The 17,633-nt window shown below is 37.4% G+C and overlaps 1 protein-coding gene across 2 annotated transcripts in view; it reads right to left on the bottom strand.

Moving 5' to 3' along the window:
* Window positions 1-17,633, bottom strand: part of DTWD2 (DTW domain containing 2) — a 75,629-nt gene that overhangs the window by 49,470 nt on the left and 8,526 nt on the right. For both annotated transcript variants that reach the window (XM_062599622.1, XM_062599623.1), the window contains exon 2: window positions 1,848-1,938. In XM_062599622.1, coding sequence (XP_062455606.1) covers window positions 1,848-1,938 — 91 coding nt within the window. The remainder of the gene's footprint in view (window positions 1-1,847; window positions 1,939-17,633) is intronic.

The following is a 17,633-nucleotide window of genomic DNA, read 5'->3' as shown; positions in this document are numbered from 1 at the left end:
CAAAAATATTTGCCTTATATTTGATCCTTACTGTTCAATAAAAAATTATAGAGAGTATTATACATGAGCAGTTCAAAATTAACAGCTAGCATCCGATCAATATATAATTTCATTGAATACATTTAACTAAGTTTTCTTCAGATGTCTAAAACTCAATTCTTTCAGTTCTGGAAAGAGAAGGCAAGGAAACCAAATAAACCTAAACAGATACTGTCCACTACACTTTAAGGGTTCTGTCTTGAGCCAGAATTATATCAATCAGGTTTTGAAAAGGAGAGAATGGCTTACATTTTGCTAAAGATCCCTCCAGGATGACAAAAGCCAGAAGGTAAAACAAATGTGTATAGAGGCTAGTGCACCTAGCTATGCCGCAGTCCTGGCAGAAGATTGTGACAGTGAGCATAAGAGAAGAAAAAAAGAGGAAACGTGCAGCATATACACATACAGAGAGGAAAAAGGAGAAGTTATGCCAAGCAATAGCAGGTAACTCCAGCTTCCCACTATTCCTCCTGTATCATCTACTTCATTTGTACCTACTTAGGTTTTAAACTGCTCTCACTATGAACAACAGTACACCAACACTATCTGGAAAATAAATATTTACTCTTTGACGTTCAATGCTGAATTCTCTTCAAATTGCTTCACAAGTTAAAAAAAAACTAAAATCAATCTAAGGCAAACAGCAGGATTCCTGCTGCTGTACAATAAGAGATTCCTCTCTTTCACAAAACCTAACACCTGCACACATCTAGTTGGAAGCATGCCCTTTAGTCACATTAATTGAAGAGCACAGGAAACACTCCTCCCAGATTCCAAGTACTAGACAGAGTACTAGAGATAAAAAGTGTAGATAGGCTTTCAGAAGGATACAGAAAAGGAGAATAAATTTCAAGGAGAATTTGCATACTTTTTCTAATACCTTCCATCATGAATAGGAAATGCAAGCCAATTCTATTTCCAGCTCTAAGTTCTTTTGCACATTTTTAAGCCTCTTTTTTCAGCAAATAACTTAAGCATGTACTTAAGTACTTTCGAAATCAGAAATATAAAATATAACATTTATTATAGTAGCACCTAGTAAAGCCAATTACATAATGCTGGATAAACAAACAGTTGAACTAGGATAACACAGGTTTCCAAACTCCAAATCCTTACTTGTGGGTCCAGCAGCTCTTCCAATTTTGTGCAACTTCAGTCCAGCTCCTAAAATCCTTATAACCCACCATCACACTTGATTGTTAGAAAGCAAGAAAAGCATTAATATACGCTCTGCTATTAGTTAAATTAAAAATGAAAGTCCATGAAATCTTTGAAAGAATGAAACAGGAAAGATTATAGAAAGATACAGTAGGTATATTAAGTCCAATACAGGACACACTTCACCTAGAATCTCTGCAAAGCAGAAGTACACTTAGCAGGAGACGACGCAAAGAAAGCTGCTGCTTTTGTGGCTCGCAGAAGTGCTCCTCTAATAGAATACTCACAGAACACACCATTCTGAACTGCAACTATAGTCTTTGTTCTCTAAATATATAGGGTCACTGCTAAGAAGAATTCCTTAATTCAAATATTTAATACAACACTAGCAAAGAGGACTGCTATAATTAAAATAGTCCTCTCCGGACCAGCTTGAAGGCTCCATGTCTCACATACCAAGACTCAAGATTTAAATACGTCTATGCAGATAAGATGTTTTCTGTGTGTGTGAGCTGCAGAATTGAGGCTTGATTCCAGAAGATAAAAAGTGAAGAAAAATAAGTGGCTAAATTAAAAAAATAAATTCAGTAATTCAAATGAACTGACAAAGGTTCTAGGTGAACTCTCACAACTGTCATAGGCTTACTCACCTCTGCTGGATGCTGAATTATATATAAGCAGGTGGAGACTTTTAGTGGATGTACTGGCAGGAATGGACACAAGCACACCTTCTGAGGACGACTACACAGCATATAGAAAGGGAAGAAAAATAAAAGTAATGACAGATAGAATAAATATACTACAAATACAGAGCCCGTCCCAAGAGCCCTTCACAGGATATAACAACTTTGCCCTTACAACACAGCATACTAAACTAGCTGATGTAGTTTTCTGTTCACAAGATCGCTCTCATTTCTATGAATGGAAATGACAGAAACATTTTTAATTTTAAAAACAAAAAAACCCACAAAACTATGTTCAAAGTCTTAAAAATTTAAAAGCCTTCCCTTTATTCAAATAACAGTCGAACAACATTCAAACACCTTCTGCAGTGTGGTTAGCATTAAAGCACTCTTAAAACCCTTTCACTTTCTTCAAGAGAAACAACCTATTAGTAGCCATAACCAGAAAAATCTGTTACTGCATTTCACACCAAATTAGTGTTTCAACATTGTAAAACAATAGAAACAATAATTTAAAGAAATATACACACAGGAAGTCCCAGACATGCTTTATTTATGAGTAAGGGTTTGGGGTTCTTTTTGTTTTTTGTTTTTATTAATAACTCCAACAATACTGATACATAATGTGGGACTGTAAACAAAAAGCATTAAAACAAAAAAGCAATTTCAGGAACTTCTATTTTAAATCTAACAAAAAAGAATACAAAATAGATCCAGCTATTTAAGTCTTTGGTGCACCAAAAGAAGGACATTTAAAAAATAGTTTGAAAATGACAAATAAGCTAGAAGATCAAGAATAAGGGGAAGCAAAGAATTAAGTTCAAAGTCACACAAAGAGAAATTGAAGCTGTCACACACATTATACACACACACACAGAGAAATCACTATAATTACTAGCATATTTTACTCAGTAGCTACAAAAAAAGATGCATTTCCTTAACACTGATGCTATCACCAATGTCCACCATGTAAAGTAACACCCTGTCTGCAAAGTTCCCCAAGCTTGAAGAAAAGTTTTATTTTCAGGAGAATCCTAGGATATCCGAGTACAACTTTACCAATAGCCTTCTTGTAATCTTTACTAACACCAGTCTGTACAGACTGACCACAGGCGAGACAATCGCTGCAGTAAACACAATTCACTGAGACTAGCTTGCAAGGCAGGCCCCGGTGAAGCCCGTGGCCAGGCCGTGCGGCCCTGCAGTTGCTGGTCCACCAGAGCACACACCCCGTCAGCAGCACCCCGTGATGTTACGGAAACCCGCACCAGGATGACTGCTCCCTCGAGTAGCCTGAAAAAAGCAGTGCTTCTTACAAGCAAATGGCAGCACTGCAGAAAGACAGTAGATAAGAACTCTAACAGCTGACAGGTTGTGTTAACTTAAGTCCACTCCTTCTAGCCCTATCTACTGAGACAGAAGTTTGTTTTGAGATTAACTGGACTTTACAGAGAAGTGAAATAAAGTTGTCTAACAGCCTAACTCCAAATTGGAGAGGCCAGGGAGCAGGGGAAGGAATTGGAACCGGTCAAAATAACCCCTAGAAGAAAAACACAAAAATTCAAAGATTTAGACTAAAACGTTCAAGGCCAAGTAACCGAACTAATTTAAAATGGAAACTCGCTGGCCTTCTGCATACCTCTGGATTATCCTGTTGTATTAACGCACAGGCTTTGAGCCTAAATTTAAGCACTCCGTTTCAGAAACTTGCCGGGTGTTCTGGGGACCTTTACTGTGAGCTCACTGACACCAGCCTCATTTCTCGATCTGATTAGCCCATATTTCTGAAGTTTTCCAGCACTGTACCACCGTCTTTCTTCCAAAAGCAACTCTTCACATGTAACTGACTTCAACACAAGTTTCTGAAATCAGTTTGTTAACAACCTGGAAGAAGCAAACACTTCCAGGGGCTGTTACCTCTGCCTTCAGAGTTAAATAAAAGCTCACCTTTCTGATCAACACATCTACCAACAACTCAGTTTTATATTAAGTGTGATTCCTTGATTCCTCCTCATTATTACATACTTACGCTCATTAATACGAGAAGCTGTTGACATTCTTGCCATGATGGCATTTTCTCCTGTGGAGAGATTAAGGCATCAAAATCTACTACATAAAACTATTTCAGAACAGTTAGCTGGTACCTTCAATCCAAAGAGCCGCATTGTTCACTGGCTTTTATAACCAGACAGAAACAGTTTCCAACGATTTCTGACCTCAGGGTGTTTACTATAACAAAGTTGGCTAGATATAATTTACTTATTTTCAATCTCCCTTTTGTATATGCTTTTTGCATCTTCCACACTGGTTTATATTTTTCACAGGTAGTTTTTCTAAGCTTTGTTAACCTTATAAAAATAAAGGAAATTACCCAGAAAGCATGCATTTTTAAGTAGTTACAGAATCAACCTTACCTATAATTTGATTTGAAGAGAACAGAGCACAACCCATTACAAATAGAGTACTTTTCAATATAATTTAATTACTTACATATGTATATACATCACTTAACTTTAAGCACCCAATTAGGTACCTAATTACGCTGAATATGTATTTTTACAACCCCATCCTGGGGGCACAAGGACTTACTTCTCTACTTTCATTTGGTACTTAATGGTTATTGCACCCTTGCAGAGAGAAAGCAAAAAAAGAGAAAAGAAAAACACAACCACATGCTTAAAACGTTACTTCTACATTAAACCTACATTATCAGCCTGCAAGAGCTGAGTAGAAAACACTTCAGAACAAGAAAGTTTTGTTCCACCACCACAAAAAGCTGCTTATACTCTGAGAAAGGCCACCTAGGCAGAAAAGGCCTTTTGTATTTTTCTTTTGTTTAAAGTTTCTGGTGCACTCTTGCCCTCCACATGCAGCTGATGGTGCAGAGGAACAGGGGCAGCAACAGAGAACTTAACGATAAACGTAAGTCGTCTTCCATTTCTGGAAGCGGTAGAGATGTGCAGACTCCAGAAGGGATGAAGCTTTCACTAGTCAAACCTTTTCCAAGGTAAGGATATAGTAAAAGATAGAAACTGTAGTATTTGGAATATGAATGGAGAACTTGAAGGTGGAAGGGAAGGATTTGAGGGGGATGATTTCTGCATTATTATCCACTAATATGCAATTTCACTATAGCTCAAAGCTATCCAACAGGTTCTTACCTATTTTTCAGCGCAGCATTTCTAGTTAAAGCTTATTACAAAGCAACCTGTCACACTAGTTGGAGTAAAAATCATTCCAAGTCTAGAAAAAATGCTTCACATGCAGGAGAAGACAGCCACATACAGTTATGTTACAGCTTTCCTTTCATTTTTTCACATTTAAATTATGATGTTCAGAATAACACTTAGTATATTTTCCCAGAAGAACTGAATCCAGACAATGGATTGTGCCATACTGTGGTGTCAGGTTTAATGTGACTAGTAGTTTTGGGGGTAGACATTCTCTAAAAGTGAAGATGCAGCAGCTTGGAAAACAGCTGTCTAATTATGAAATTCTTTCCAAGAGTCTTTGTACAAATTTCCTCAAAGACAGACATCCTCACTTGCTACAAGGTAAAAGTTAAACCTGAAGCAACATGCCTCAAGGGCTTCTGAAAATGTGCACCATCCTGGGAATGCAAGTAAGTGTATTCTTATGTCTGTATTCAGAAAGCTCAAGGGAATTTGAGCATTTTATCCCAGAGTAAGTGAAGAAGAAAGTTACATTTTTCATGTTCCGCATCTGTAAGTTTTTCTACAGAAAGAAACCAAGAGGTTAAATGTGCCGCAGCATATGTTCTAGAAACAATGCTTGCATATTAAAATGAAAAAGAAGCTGATGCTTTTGAACTACTATAAATTGTGACAACATTTTCGTGTTCCAACACATTGTCAAGGTCAGACTTGGTATTTTTTGAAGAAACATGCCTGACCAAACAGAAATGGCTGCTTCAAGTTAATCAGATTTCTCTGGTATTTAGGGCAAAGCACCAAGGGTTTCAAGGTCAAAACCCACCCGAGAAGCCTGGACAGAAACAAAGTTATCACATTGTTTTATACTACTGTTTTAATACATGCTTTATATTCACACAAGTTCATTTTATATATATATATATATATGTGTATATATATATATATATATATGTATAAGTGTATATATATGTATATACATCTCCATAGTTCATTATATATATATCCATGAAAGCAAAGTTCAGAGTTATTGGAACTCTGCGCAAAGGGTTTAAAGATGTAAGATCATACATTTTATAAGGTCTGAGAACAAACATTAAAAATGATTTTGAAACTGTATTTTGCAGCCTCCAATAACAACTGTTACAATTATAGAAGAGCCTTAATATTATGAGTTGTAAAGCAATAAAACACCTGATTTAACACAGATAAAGCAATGCACACGGGGGTGGAAAAAAACAATCCTAATCCAACATACAAAACACACAGGCTCTGAGGTGAATGTTACCACTTGGGAGTGAGCACTTATGATCAGCAGTTCTGGGGAGAACAACAGTTGAACGCTTGATAGTGCTCAAAAAGGCAGATCAGATGTTAAGTGTTATTAGGAAAGGAAGAAAGAACTAAACAGAGAAGATGTTTACATCGCAGCATAAATCTCTGGTGTATCCACACCTTGTACCAAGTGCAAAGGACAGCTGCAAGCCAGTCCAAAACAAAGAGAAGAAGGGAACTGCTCAGGCCAGGGGGCACAGGCCTTCTCGCCAGCTGATGCTGCGGATGCAAGAACTTTACATGGGTTCAAGGGAAACAAAAAAAAACAAACAAAAAAATCACAACACGGAATAAAAATCCATTGAATATACAGACACCACCACTAAATAAACAAAGCCACATCTGGCTCAGAAAGTCCTCCGAGCTACAAGCAGTTGCAGGAAGGAAAGTAGCAGCAGCATACGCTTGCCCCATTATTAATTCTTCCTCAGACACATACTCATGACTAAAATCTGTTTATGCTTGGACACAGCATGCTGAACATGGACCTTTGATACACTCTAGTATGGCCACTCTTTCATTCTCAATCATTTCAGTGCAATTTAAAAAGGACATATACAGTATCTCTAGCCAATAGCATTGGCTATCTACCTACAATTTTTCACTCCTTGTATTGCAGCTGTAAAATTTGATTTTTAAATACTTCTGAATTTCTCTAAGCAAAAGTCTTACTGTTCTTTAGGGCAGCCTTCTGTAATGGACAGGACTTAACTGCTATCTTAAAGATGTTGCCAGGTGCATCGTATTTCTGCTTTCTCTCTTCATAGGGCTATAGTATGTGACCTGATGCAATTGTTGCAACTTTTATGGCTGATAAGAAGCCATCCTATTAAATGAAAGCCTCTCTCTTTTTCCCTAAGCAGAGGGGAAATAATTAATTTGACTATTTTTCCCTCTACATGGCTGAGGCCCATCTGGCAAACTCAGGGCAAGTGCAGCCAGGAGGAACATTTGGTATTCCCTGGAGCTCTGCTGACAATAAACATGGATCCTGCAATTCTAGCCAAAATGTCCCGGCCACCAGCTGCACTGAATTAAAGACAGGCCTAAAGTTCACACTAGCTCTGCCTGCACAGTAGACCTAAGGTTTCTGGAGACTTGTCCATCCTCTAACCCTAACAGGGTTTGAGTCAGATTTAAACAAGAAACTCCACGGCTGATGGCCCAAATATGTGGGCTCTGCTGCGATGCTCTGGTAATTGAAACTCACCCATGCTTTAAATCTCCTGTGTAAGATGCAGGCTGCAGGCTGTAACACTGGAAAAGATGAATGAGTTATCTGGAGTTCTCTTTTGTTTTGTAATAAAACAGGATGACCCGATTCAACTGTTAACCATTGCTTCAATTATCATGAGCTGCCCTTATTTTCCCAGTACCAGATAGTATGTAGGTAACGATTGGGTGATTTTTAAGGCACCACAAGATGCCTGCGCAACATCACCAGATAAATATTTCTCAAGTGACTGCAATCCAAGCCCCTCAGTCTCATGTTCAGTTCCCCTGAGGCACATAAAATAAAACGTCACCTGCACCACATTTCAGATTTAATTGCAAAATTATTGTAATTGCCCTGCTTGATGCCTATGACTATCCTAGTGACTTTTCAAATCAATTAGCCTATAGAAGATTCATTCTCACAGACAAGATCAAGAGTTAAAAAACCGTTAGTGGAAACATGATACAAATTCAAGCTCTTTTATTCTCAATTTTCCTGGTATACCAACCTCAACACTTCCCTTTACAGTAGTTTTCAAAAAGTCATCTTTGAGAAGTACTACAGCTCTCAGAACTACATTAAATTCCTTGCATTTCAGCAGCACTTTCTAGGTCTCCTCTCTTTGAACAGTCTTTACCCAAGTAAAATTGTCCAACATTGTTTCCGGGGCGGGGGGGTGTGACAACAAAAAAAACCAAACAGGCTTACGAGATTATCTTCTGCCTCCCTTGTGCTCCAGTGTCCACCCTTCCTGTAATCTCTTTCAAAACACCTCTCAATACTCTCTGGCTCAAGAAGCACATAAATTTAAAATTAGTTTTTATAGACTTCATAAACATGTAACTTAACTCATAATCTTATTTATAAAACACAGTTTTCTAAACTGATGATTATACTTACAGATTACTCAACCTGCAATTCCTGGATCAAAAAAAAAAAAAAAAAAAATCATACAAATATTCATTCCCTTTCCTGAGTCCTTCAACCTGAGCATTTAAAGAGCATAAGACAAGTTGTTTTGGTAACACCTTCTCCATAAAAAACACACACAGAAAAGCATTCTATCTAAGCAGAAAAAGATCACACAACAGGAAAAAAAAGATACATTATTCAGCCTACAAGCAATAAACCACTTTGCAAATAAAATACCTCTAGGAGTGAAGAGGTAAAACTATTTTGAAGTTAATGCATACACAGGATCTTACTGCCTTTTCTTTAACAAAAAGAGGGCCAAGCAACTTGAAGCAGTCTGACATAGTAACAATTTAACTCAGGCAACCAGAAGTCTAGAGCACTATTTCTAACTCATACAAAATCCCCATCCTATACTGTGAGATAGCTGTCAATTATTTTGGTATGTCTTTACACTTTGTAAAAGACCATTTTCAGACACATAGGAAACATGTGAATGGCATTAAGTAGCTCAAGTAGAATGTCAGGACTCTATACGAAGGTATATAAAATGTTAGATCCCCCTCCTCCCTGCCAGAGTATCAGGCAGAAAATAAGGAGGCATCTTAGAAGCATGCATGTAGAGTGATGCCAGACAGGATCAATTTGTACTGGGAACTAGAAGCAATACAGTCCATTACATGTTCCAATACTGTGCTATCTAGTTCTGAAAAAAGCCATTATAATACTATTTTAAATTCACTAAAACATACTAGACCAAGTCTAGTGCTTTATAGTAGAAAATATTCAAGGCAAAATGATGGATTTTCAAGGGGTTAATTCCAAACTGGCACAAACACAGAAATGACCAACTACAGATAGATTATCATTTTATTTGAAGAAGTTTTATTTTCAGAGAAGTCTTCCAACAGTTCTACAGTTGAGACAACATTGTACCTACTCTTCTTGCTAAAACACACCACCAACATACCTAGTTTGGTCAAGGTATAAAGAGTCAGGATATACAACCAAAACAGCTGTGACAGCAGAGGCACACAAAAGCAATGCAGTATTTAAAACAAAAACACCTCCCCCTGACCTAAATCAGGGACACCAGTGAAGAAATACTGAAGGTTTAAGCAGCTGAGAGCAGGACACAGAGACAGAGCCATCTCCCTGTCTCTCACCAAGGCAGTTCCTACCTGCAAGCAGCTAAGAGATCACACCACAGAGCCTGGTGTACAGAATCCCTCTGCACCAGCTCTCAGCAATTCTGCAGCAACTAAGTGCTATGGTGAGAAAATAATTCCTTGCCTTTCTTACATTTTCCACTCTCCTCAGCAAACACTGGCATCAATTCTTCCCCACCAGAATGCAAAAAATGTTTTCCACTATCTTCCACTAAGGAGAATCCACCAGTTTGAGTACTGCTCTCTTATAAATTTAAATTCTGGGTTTTTGCCCTGGGCAAAACTCTTCAGTAAAACCATACAAACCATAAGGCAGGTCGGTATCAGAAGCACTTCCTATATAAAGGAGGACTAAGACTTGCAATTTTCAGCCTGGAGCAGAGACAGTCGCTGAAATAGAAAGTCATAACGTGCATGTAGAAGCTGAATAGAAAATATTTTCCTCACCTGTACATATATATTTTTCCTATAAATACAAAAAAATAAGAGAAAAACAATACAAGTAGGCATTAAGTTCAGAAGGAAACAGCTATTAACAAACTGCATAGTTAAGCTGCAGACCTTATGATTATCGAAACGTAATTCATGGCAGGAAACAAGTACTCAGCATCATGAACTATTATAACGGGAAGATATGTTTTTGGAAGAGAATCCCAGAACCACTACTGCTACGGGCCAAAAAATAACACTCCACATTTGATCTGTGCAGGAGAATAGCTACTCCCTACTGTTCAGCCCTCCACCACATGAACCCTAGTGTGATCCATTCATTCTCAGTATGGCTTACTGTGGCACAAATTAGCATGTGAAAGAACAGAACTGTAAAGCCATGGGCACACAGTTCTCAAGTCTTTCAGACTTCATCAGAAGGCCAAACATGAGCATGTATTTTACTGTTGTCAAATAATAATGCAAAGAAATTGTAGGACCATAAATCTCAAAAAAAAATAAATAAATAAAGCAACAGACAACACCCAGCTCCAACAACCAACCAAAGAAAAAGTTCACCAAAATAAGCATTCAGAACAAGCATACAGAGCAACAAGCGCTCTCACTCCAACATATATTTTCAGAAAAACCTGTCATGTTTTTGGAATTGTCCCAGAAGTGCTAAAATATCTCAAAAAGGTAAACAATACCAAAACCATCCTCAGGATAAGCCTTAACGAATTTTGTTGGTGCTGATTTTGATCTTGGGGTTTTCTGTTGTTGACGCCCAATCACTAGAAAAAAAGATATGTGTGTGACTGACATCACCTATTCATTTTCTTTTCAGCAAGCAGTCATCAGTTTGTAATGATTTTCAGTCAAAGCTGAACTGGTCTGGATTTGAACTGTGGCAAAATATTTGAAAAGCATTACTTAGAGATTACAAGATGCCATTCCTCCTAGATTTAAGGTCAAAACTGGACAAGAAAAAGCACCTCTCTGGAGATGAGGTATGGAAGCAGTAACTTATTTCATGACAAGCTCAGAGTTCTTTTTAAGGACAACATTCCTGTCTTTTGGGAAATTAAATCAACTAGTATGTTTTTCAAAAAAACTAAGCAAATAAACAAACACTTATTTCCTGGAAAGAGAAAAAGAAATATCTATATGTAAATATCTGTATTTAGTAAACAAAAAAGCTTTCCTTTCAGAGCATTTTGTAGTTCATGTATCACTCCAAACTTCCTTTTATTTTTATTACTTGTGGTTTTGAACACTAAGTAAACAACACAATAAATTTTCAGGCTTTTTGCATTGAGTAGAAACTTGTATCTATAGAATTACCATTCCAGAGTCAAGTTTGGTTTTATGGAGAAATTTATAACATTATAGTGGTAGGCAATTACATTAGAAGTGTTTTAAATTAATTTGGACACATATTCTGATCTTTGACATTACAATAGAAGGTAAACAGTTACCAACAAAATTGTTAGATTCATTAGTACAGCTTTCGTCTGAAAGCTAAACGTAGAGTATAACCTGCGCTTAAGGAGTATTCTTTTCCATATTTTCATGCTGAAGGTATAAAAGCAAAAGTAAGTCAACACACTTCATAAACTTTGCCCACAGCTATATTATATGTTAAATGCTCTAAATTGCATAGAGTTCTAACACAACCATTTCTCAAGACAAGCAACATCATAAATAAAGAACAAACAAGTAAGTTTTGGCAGAAAAAGTGGGATTTGACCAGGATTTTTTTCAAATCCTCTGATGTTCATGACAGCTTGACAAGGCTAATCTTAACATATTAAACAACAAATATCTTCCTATGCTATATAAGACAAAAATACTAAAGTCAAGAACACAATATCCACCCTGTATATTTTATTAACACATTATATGGAAGCAGATCTTGGCAGGTAGCTTTCCTTAACAATAACGAAATGAAAAAAAAATCAATAGGACGACACTTTTGGCTATTTTGATTGTATACATTACAGCTGGCTATAGTTTCCATTATACCTAACAGGAGTTAATATAACAACAGGACTTTGCTTATGCAGCAGTGGTCTCATTACAGAGAGGCCAGGAAAGTCAAAAACTAATGAGCCTGAGATTGTTGACATTTCATGCATCTTGGGTCTACAGTCTGGCAAGATAGCTGGCACCCTGACAAGCTTGATACCAGACAATTAACAGAGCCTTAAATTTGCTGAACAAGGAGAGGCAGTAATGTCAACTGAACTTGGCCGTTAAGACTGAGACACTAAAGTTAAGGTGTTAAACTGAAGATTTCCTCTGCCAGCTTTATAATTTCTCATCTGTTTCTCTGAAGTTTAGAGGCTGCCATGAGCAAAGACACTCTGGCAAACTCTGTAACCAGAAAGGTGTCATGGAAAAGCTCTAAATTCTCCTGGAAACAGAGGAACCAACAGACCCACGAAGGAAAAAAAATCCACCAATATATATTCAGTATCTTGGATACTTGGTCCATTTGTATATATGCAGAGAACACTGGTTAACAGCATAATGTAAAAATAGAAGTATATTTTTGAAGAGCACATCAGATTTCTAAATTAATATTTCTTCAGTTAAATGAAGACTAGATACCATCGGCTGAACATACATTTTGCAACGCTATAGAAATGTACTCATTTGAATGCTTGCTTCCAACTGAAGAGCTTTGTTTCCTCAAATGCTTGTATCCTTTTAATCTTTGAAATATTAGGGAATGAGAAACTGGTGTTGGCATTATGAGATAAAGATAGCTCCAGCAATGCTTTAAGTTGAAACACTACTTGTTTAAAAAACTAAGTGTCTACATCTGAAAATGCTGCAAACTAAATGCTCAAAAAAATAAAGATTCTTAAAGAGGATCCATTGTAGTTTTCATTTCTAACTCCTCTTTAATTTATGTCACTCCACTGATTTTAACTGATGCGACACTGTATCTAAACTTTGTATATACAAGATTTTATAAAGTCCAGTTATAGAGACTGATATATTCCCCTTCCTAAGGGATTACCCATGAAAAAGGTGAAATATTGTGAGCATTTATTTGACAAGAATTGGAGTTATCTTTCGTACTTACCTGCAGCAGCTGCATCTATGAGGGTCAGCTTTACCCTGGTTAGAAATATTTCCAATACCTAGCTTTCCTCACTAAAACAGAACATAAAAAGCTGAAAATGATCTTAAAGGAATGAGCTGGAGCAGTTCAGAGGCCACTAAATTACAAAACCAAAGAGAAAAATCAACTCATCCACATTCATAACATAGGAAACCTGCACAACAGTTACTTTTTAAACATAGGCCTTTCCACTAAGTAGGAACACAATTTGTTTTTTCCTTATATGCAATCTGTGCCTTTGCTACTCAGTGCTAAAGCCCCAGGAGCGCATATCAGTCCCGCGCAACACCAGTGCCACCTACTGTTCCACAGCCTGTCTCACTTTGTTCAGTCGCTTCATTTTCAGCAAGTTTGTCATTTTATAGACAAAAAATGGCATTCAATATTAAATTGTATTTAATATTGTGCATGACACACCCACAAGCAACTAATGTCTAACAGTATCTCAACCTCAGTATTAGGTTAGCAATGAATAGTAATTATGCAAGTCTTGACTGCATATGTACAAAATTACTTGCAAATTTCACTGTATTTTATATAAAAATATGTAATACAGACTTGTCCAGTGCATTGCTAGCATCTGCTTCTCCATACACAAGAGCACACACAACAAACAAATTAGAAAACATTAACGAAGTCTAAGTAAAGCTTGCTTCCACCTCCAGTTCAACTGCCTTTTTAAACAGAAAAGTACAGTTTTTCCAAAGTGATAAGACATCAGACACAGAGCTCACTAAATGAAGTAATTGTTTGGGCATATATGCAGACAACAGAAAGCACACAACAGAGAGCAAACAGTCACAAGCTGTTTTAGGAAGCTACATTCTAGGAAGACACGAAGCAGTAGGCAGAAGTCTCAAGAAGTAATAGAAGGCCAGAAGCCAATAAAAAACAAGGGAATCCAAATCTGTGGTAGAGCAGAATGTTTTCTGCTCAATTTGACCAAGCACAAACCACAGGTGACCAATAGTAAATACAAAAACTTCTTCAAAAAATATTAAAAACTGTCAAGACCACTTGGATGAGGAGTACTTTTCAGGAATTACAAAAAAAGAACACAAATCAAATTGCAACCAAATTTGCCACAATGTTTCTCACAATGTCTCCTGCTATACTGTTTTCTCACATACGGTTTTAAAAGCAGAATATACGCAAAGTTGCACTTTAAACAGCAATTCTGGAATAGGCAGCTCTTTGTCATGAAGATTGCTGCTCACTACCAAAGTAAAAGCTTAGCTCTGACACAGTAGAAACTTTTCATCTACACATTTTTAGAAACTACTAGGTACTTGGACATGGAAACACAGTTTAGTTAAAGATTAAGACACCACAACAGGTATTTGTGAATACTACATGAGAGCTGTCCAACTCTTCAAGAGAGCAATTCAACAGAGATAGCAAAGTCAGCTTGCTGCTCTGCAGAAACAGGTACCTTCTTCCCATGTCTACATGCAGCTGATGTTTGGGGAGCCCTGCACCCACAGCCAACTCCAAAGAGGAAGACAAGTCCGCTCGTAAGTCACTAGCAAGTGCATGTTTTGCAACACATACCACTATTTCCAGTGAAAAATAACATTGTCCAGCTTCCTTTCAGCTATAAAGGAAAGCCTCCAAAAGCGAACAAGTATACCGGAAGCAGCAATACCATCTTGATCCAAAGCAGCACTAGGATGGAAGTTGCTACTCACCTAAACTTAACTATGCAATTTTGACTATTCATGTCACTAGTGTTGCTTACAATTGCACAAGTGTTTGAAAAAGCATGTGTGCAATATGCACATAAACCCATGTGGGGGTTAATCAGTACAACTGATCAGTAAAATCAGTAAAACTGATTCTAGTTTCTAAGTAGCTTTTTAACTCCACATGAGCAATAAACCTAAATTTCAAATACTAAAGGAGTGAACTATGCAACATTACCTTATTTAATTCAGTATTTTAAAGACCATCAATGGCACATATATCATATCTGTTGCTAGCAAAGCATACTTCCATACCAAGCACCTTTACAGAGAATATTCCAGTTTAAAACAAGAAGATGTGAAAGGAGCTGCATTAAAAGCCCAGTCTTGCACCAAATGAAACAGTGATCTGTCATTAATTTTTAATAAAAGCAGGCTCAGAACCCATACATCTTTCAGAAGTATTCCAATCTGTACTTTAGCATAAAAATAAATGTGGATGCCTTCTATCAGACAAACTTCTTCAGTAAGTACATATTCATCTTAAAGAGAGAATCTAGCATTCTCTAGCTTGTCTTCAACAAAACATAAGCAAGCAATTACAGTTAGCAGAGCTTCATATAAATTACCTGTAATAGAAAAATGGTTACATATTAAAAAAAAATCTTCATATGAAGCTCTCTAGTGAACTCATCACTTCTACTAAAGCTTTGTATGACCTTGTTAAGCTATTTTTTGTTGTCAAGAAATTGTTATAATTTCATGATCATCTCAACTTTTAGAGATTTTAGCATTCACTTAGGCCATCTGCAGATTAATTTTTAGAAATCATGTTAATATAGCAAACAGCACCCAAAAAATAATAGGAATCTGTCGTAAATGGTAAAAGAATGAAGTTCTGTTCATTCAGAGAATTACTACATACCTCATACCTTTTGCTGCATAAAAAGGCAGTGTACAAGCAGATGAATGCCGTGTTCAAGAGATTGACAGCTCTAAGCTGTCAAAATGTACTGTAAGTGCTACACTGCACTCTAGTGTCCTTTTTCTAAATAGCAGGCACTTCTGTTGGATATGCTTCACTCCTTCAAAAGTTAACATTCTACTTTTCACATAAATTTTATTAGTTGCTTGTCAACTGTCTGTTGAGTGCCTTTTGCCACAATGAACTGATGCATCTTAAAATATTTTACTAGTTATTAAACTTTTAAACCAGCAAAAACTGTTAGATATATTTCAAGAGGCAAGGCGTTTTTTAAAATCAGTTCTTTCATCCCTAAAAGCAAGCAACCTATAACAAAATACATTAAAATTTGTTTATTTTTACTGAATAAAGAATGCCTCACATTAGTTAACTAGAGATTAACTTCATCAAGTTACTCTAAAGCTTTTTGGAGGATACTGTAAGATGCTGTTTAAGGTATACACACAATTAAGCACAAGTACTTTTAAGTGCTGGACATGGCACTTGCCACATCAAACTCCAGGACCATACTGACTTATAACTAACGACTGCTCAAGGCACTTCGCAAGCACCATTCCTGAGGAAAAAACGTCTTACAACAATACTTTCTTTTGCTTAAGAAATTTAGACATTTAACACATAGATGAACTTTTCTTGTATAATTCAGAAATACCTGTTTTGTAATAAGTGCAGTGCATCTGGCAAGCATGCTCAAATTCAACAAGAACATAGATAGAGTCCACCTGAATAAATCAGTAAAAGACTGATCAGAACAAGATGGGCCACAACAGTATGATTTTAAATTGAAAAATAACTAGCATTTCCTGCACTGAAGCTACAAGTATTAGGTCACGCACACCACAACACCAGTACAAAACTATAAAAGTTTATAAAATAATTTATATTGGAAGGGACCTCTGCAGGTCATCTATACCAGATTCCTATTCCAAGCAGAGTGAATTCTGAAGTCAGATCAGGTTGTTCAGGACCTTGGCTAATTCTGAGCACTTCCTAGGAAGGAAACCCTGCAGTCTTACTCAGCAACCCGTTCCAGCATTTAACCACCCTCATGGGGAATATTTTTTTTCCTCACATCCAAACAGAATTTCCCTCTTACCAACAGCTTGTGACTTACTTCTTGTCCTGTCTGTGCTACTATAAGAATCTGTAATTCCCCCTCCATTGCAATGAAAGTCTGAAGTTAGATCCACCCTTTCTTTTCTCCAGGCTAAATAAACCCAGTTCACTTAGTCTTCCCTCATACACCATATACTATAGCACCTCAGCAACTTGCTGCTGGACTTACTCCCATCTTTCCCCTCACCTGTGCTGAAATGTCCAAAACAGGACACTATTCCAGCCTCATTAGCACTGGGGGAGATGACCTGCTACACTCTTGCTGATGCAGCCCAGGGCACAATAGGCTGCTTCTGCTGCCAGGGCACCCAGCTGGCTTACATCCAATCTGCTCTGCTGTCCATCCAGGCTCTTTGCTGTAGAGCTCCCTCCTCAGCCAGGCTCCAGCCCTGTAATGCTACCAGGGGCTGTTCAGTCCCAAGTGCAGGGCGTTCAGCTCGTCTCTGCCGAATTTCACGAGGTTCTTGTTGACATCTCCGAATCAACCTTCCAGTCCTTTCTGCAAGGCTGGGTGGCTGGCAACATGTTAACCAGCTCTGGACTAGGTATCAACCCCTGAGGAAAGGCCTCTCCCAAACAGCTGCCAGATCAACTTTGAACTTCTGA

Source organism: Rhea pennata, chromosome Z, assembly GCF_028389875.1.
Source record: "Rhea pennata isolate bPtePen1 chromosome Z, bPtePen1.pri, whole genome shotgun sequence".
In the NCBI taxonomy this organism is placed as follows: domain Eukaryota; kingdom Metazoa; phylum Chordata; class Aves; order Rheiformes; family Rheidae; genus Rhea; species Rhea pennata.
This window is presented reverse-complemented; position numbering and strand designations above follow the sequence as displayed.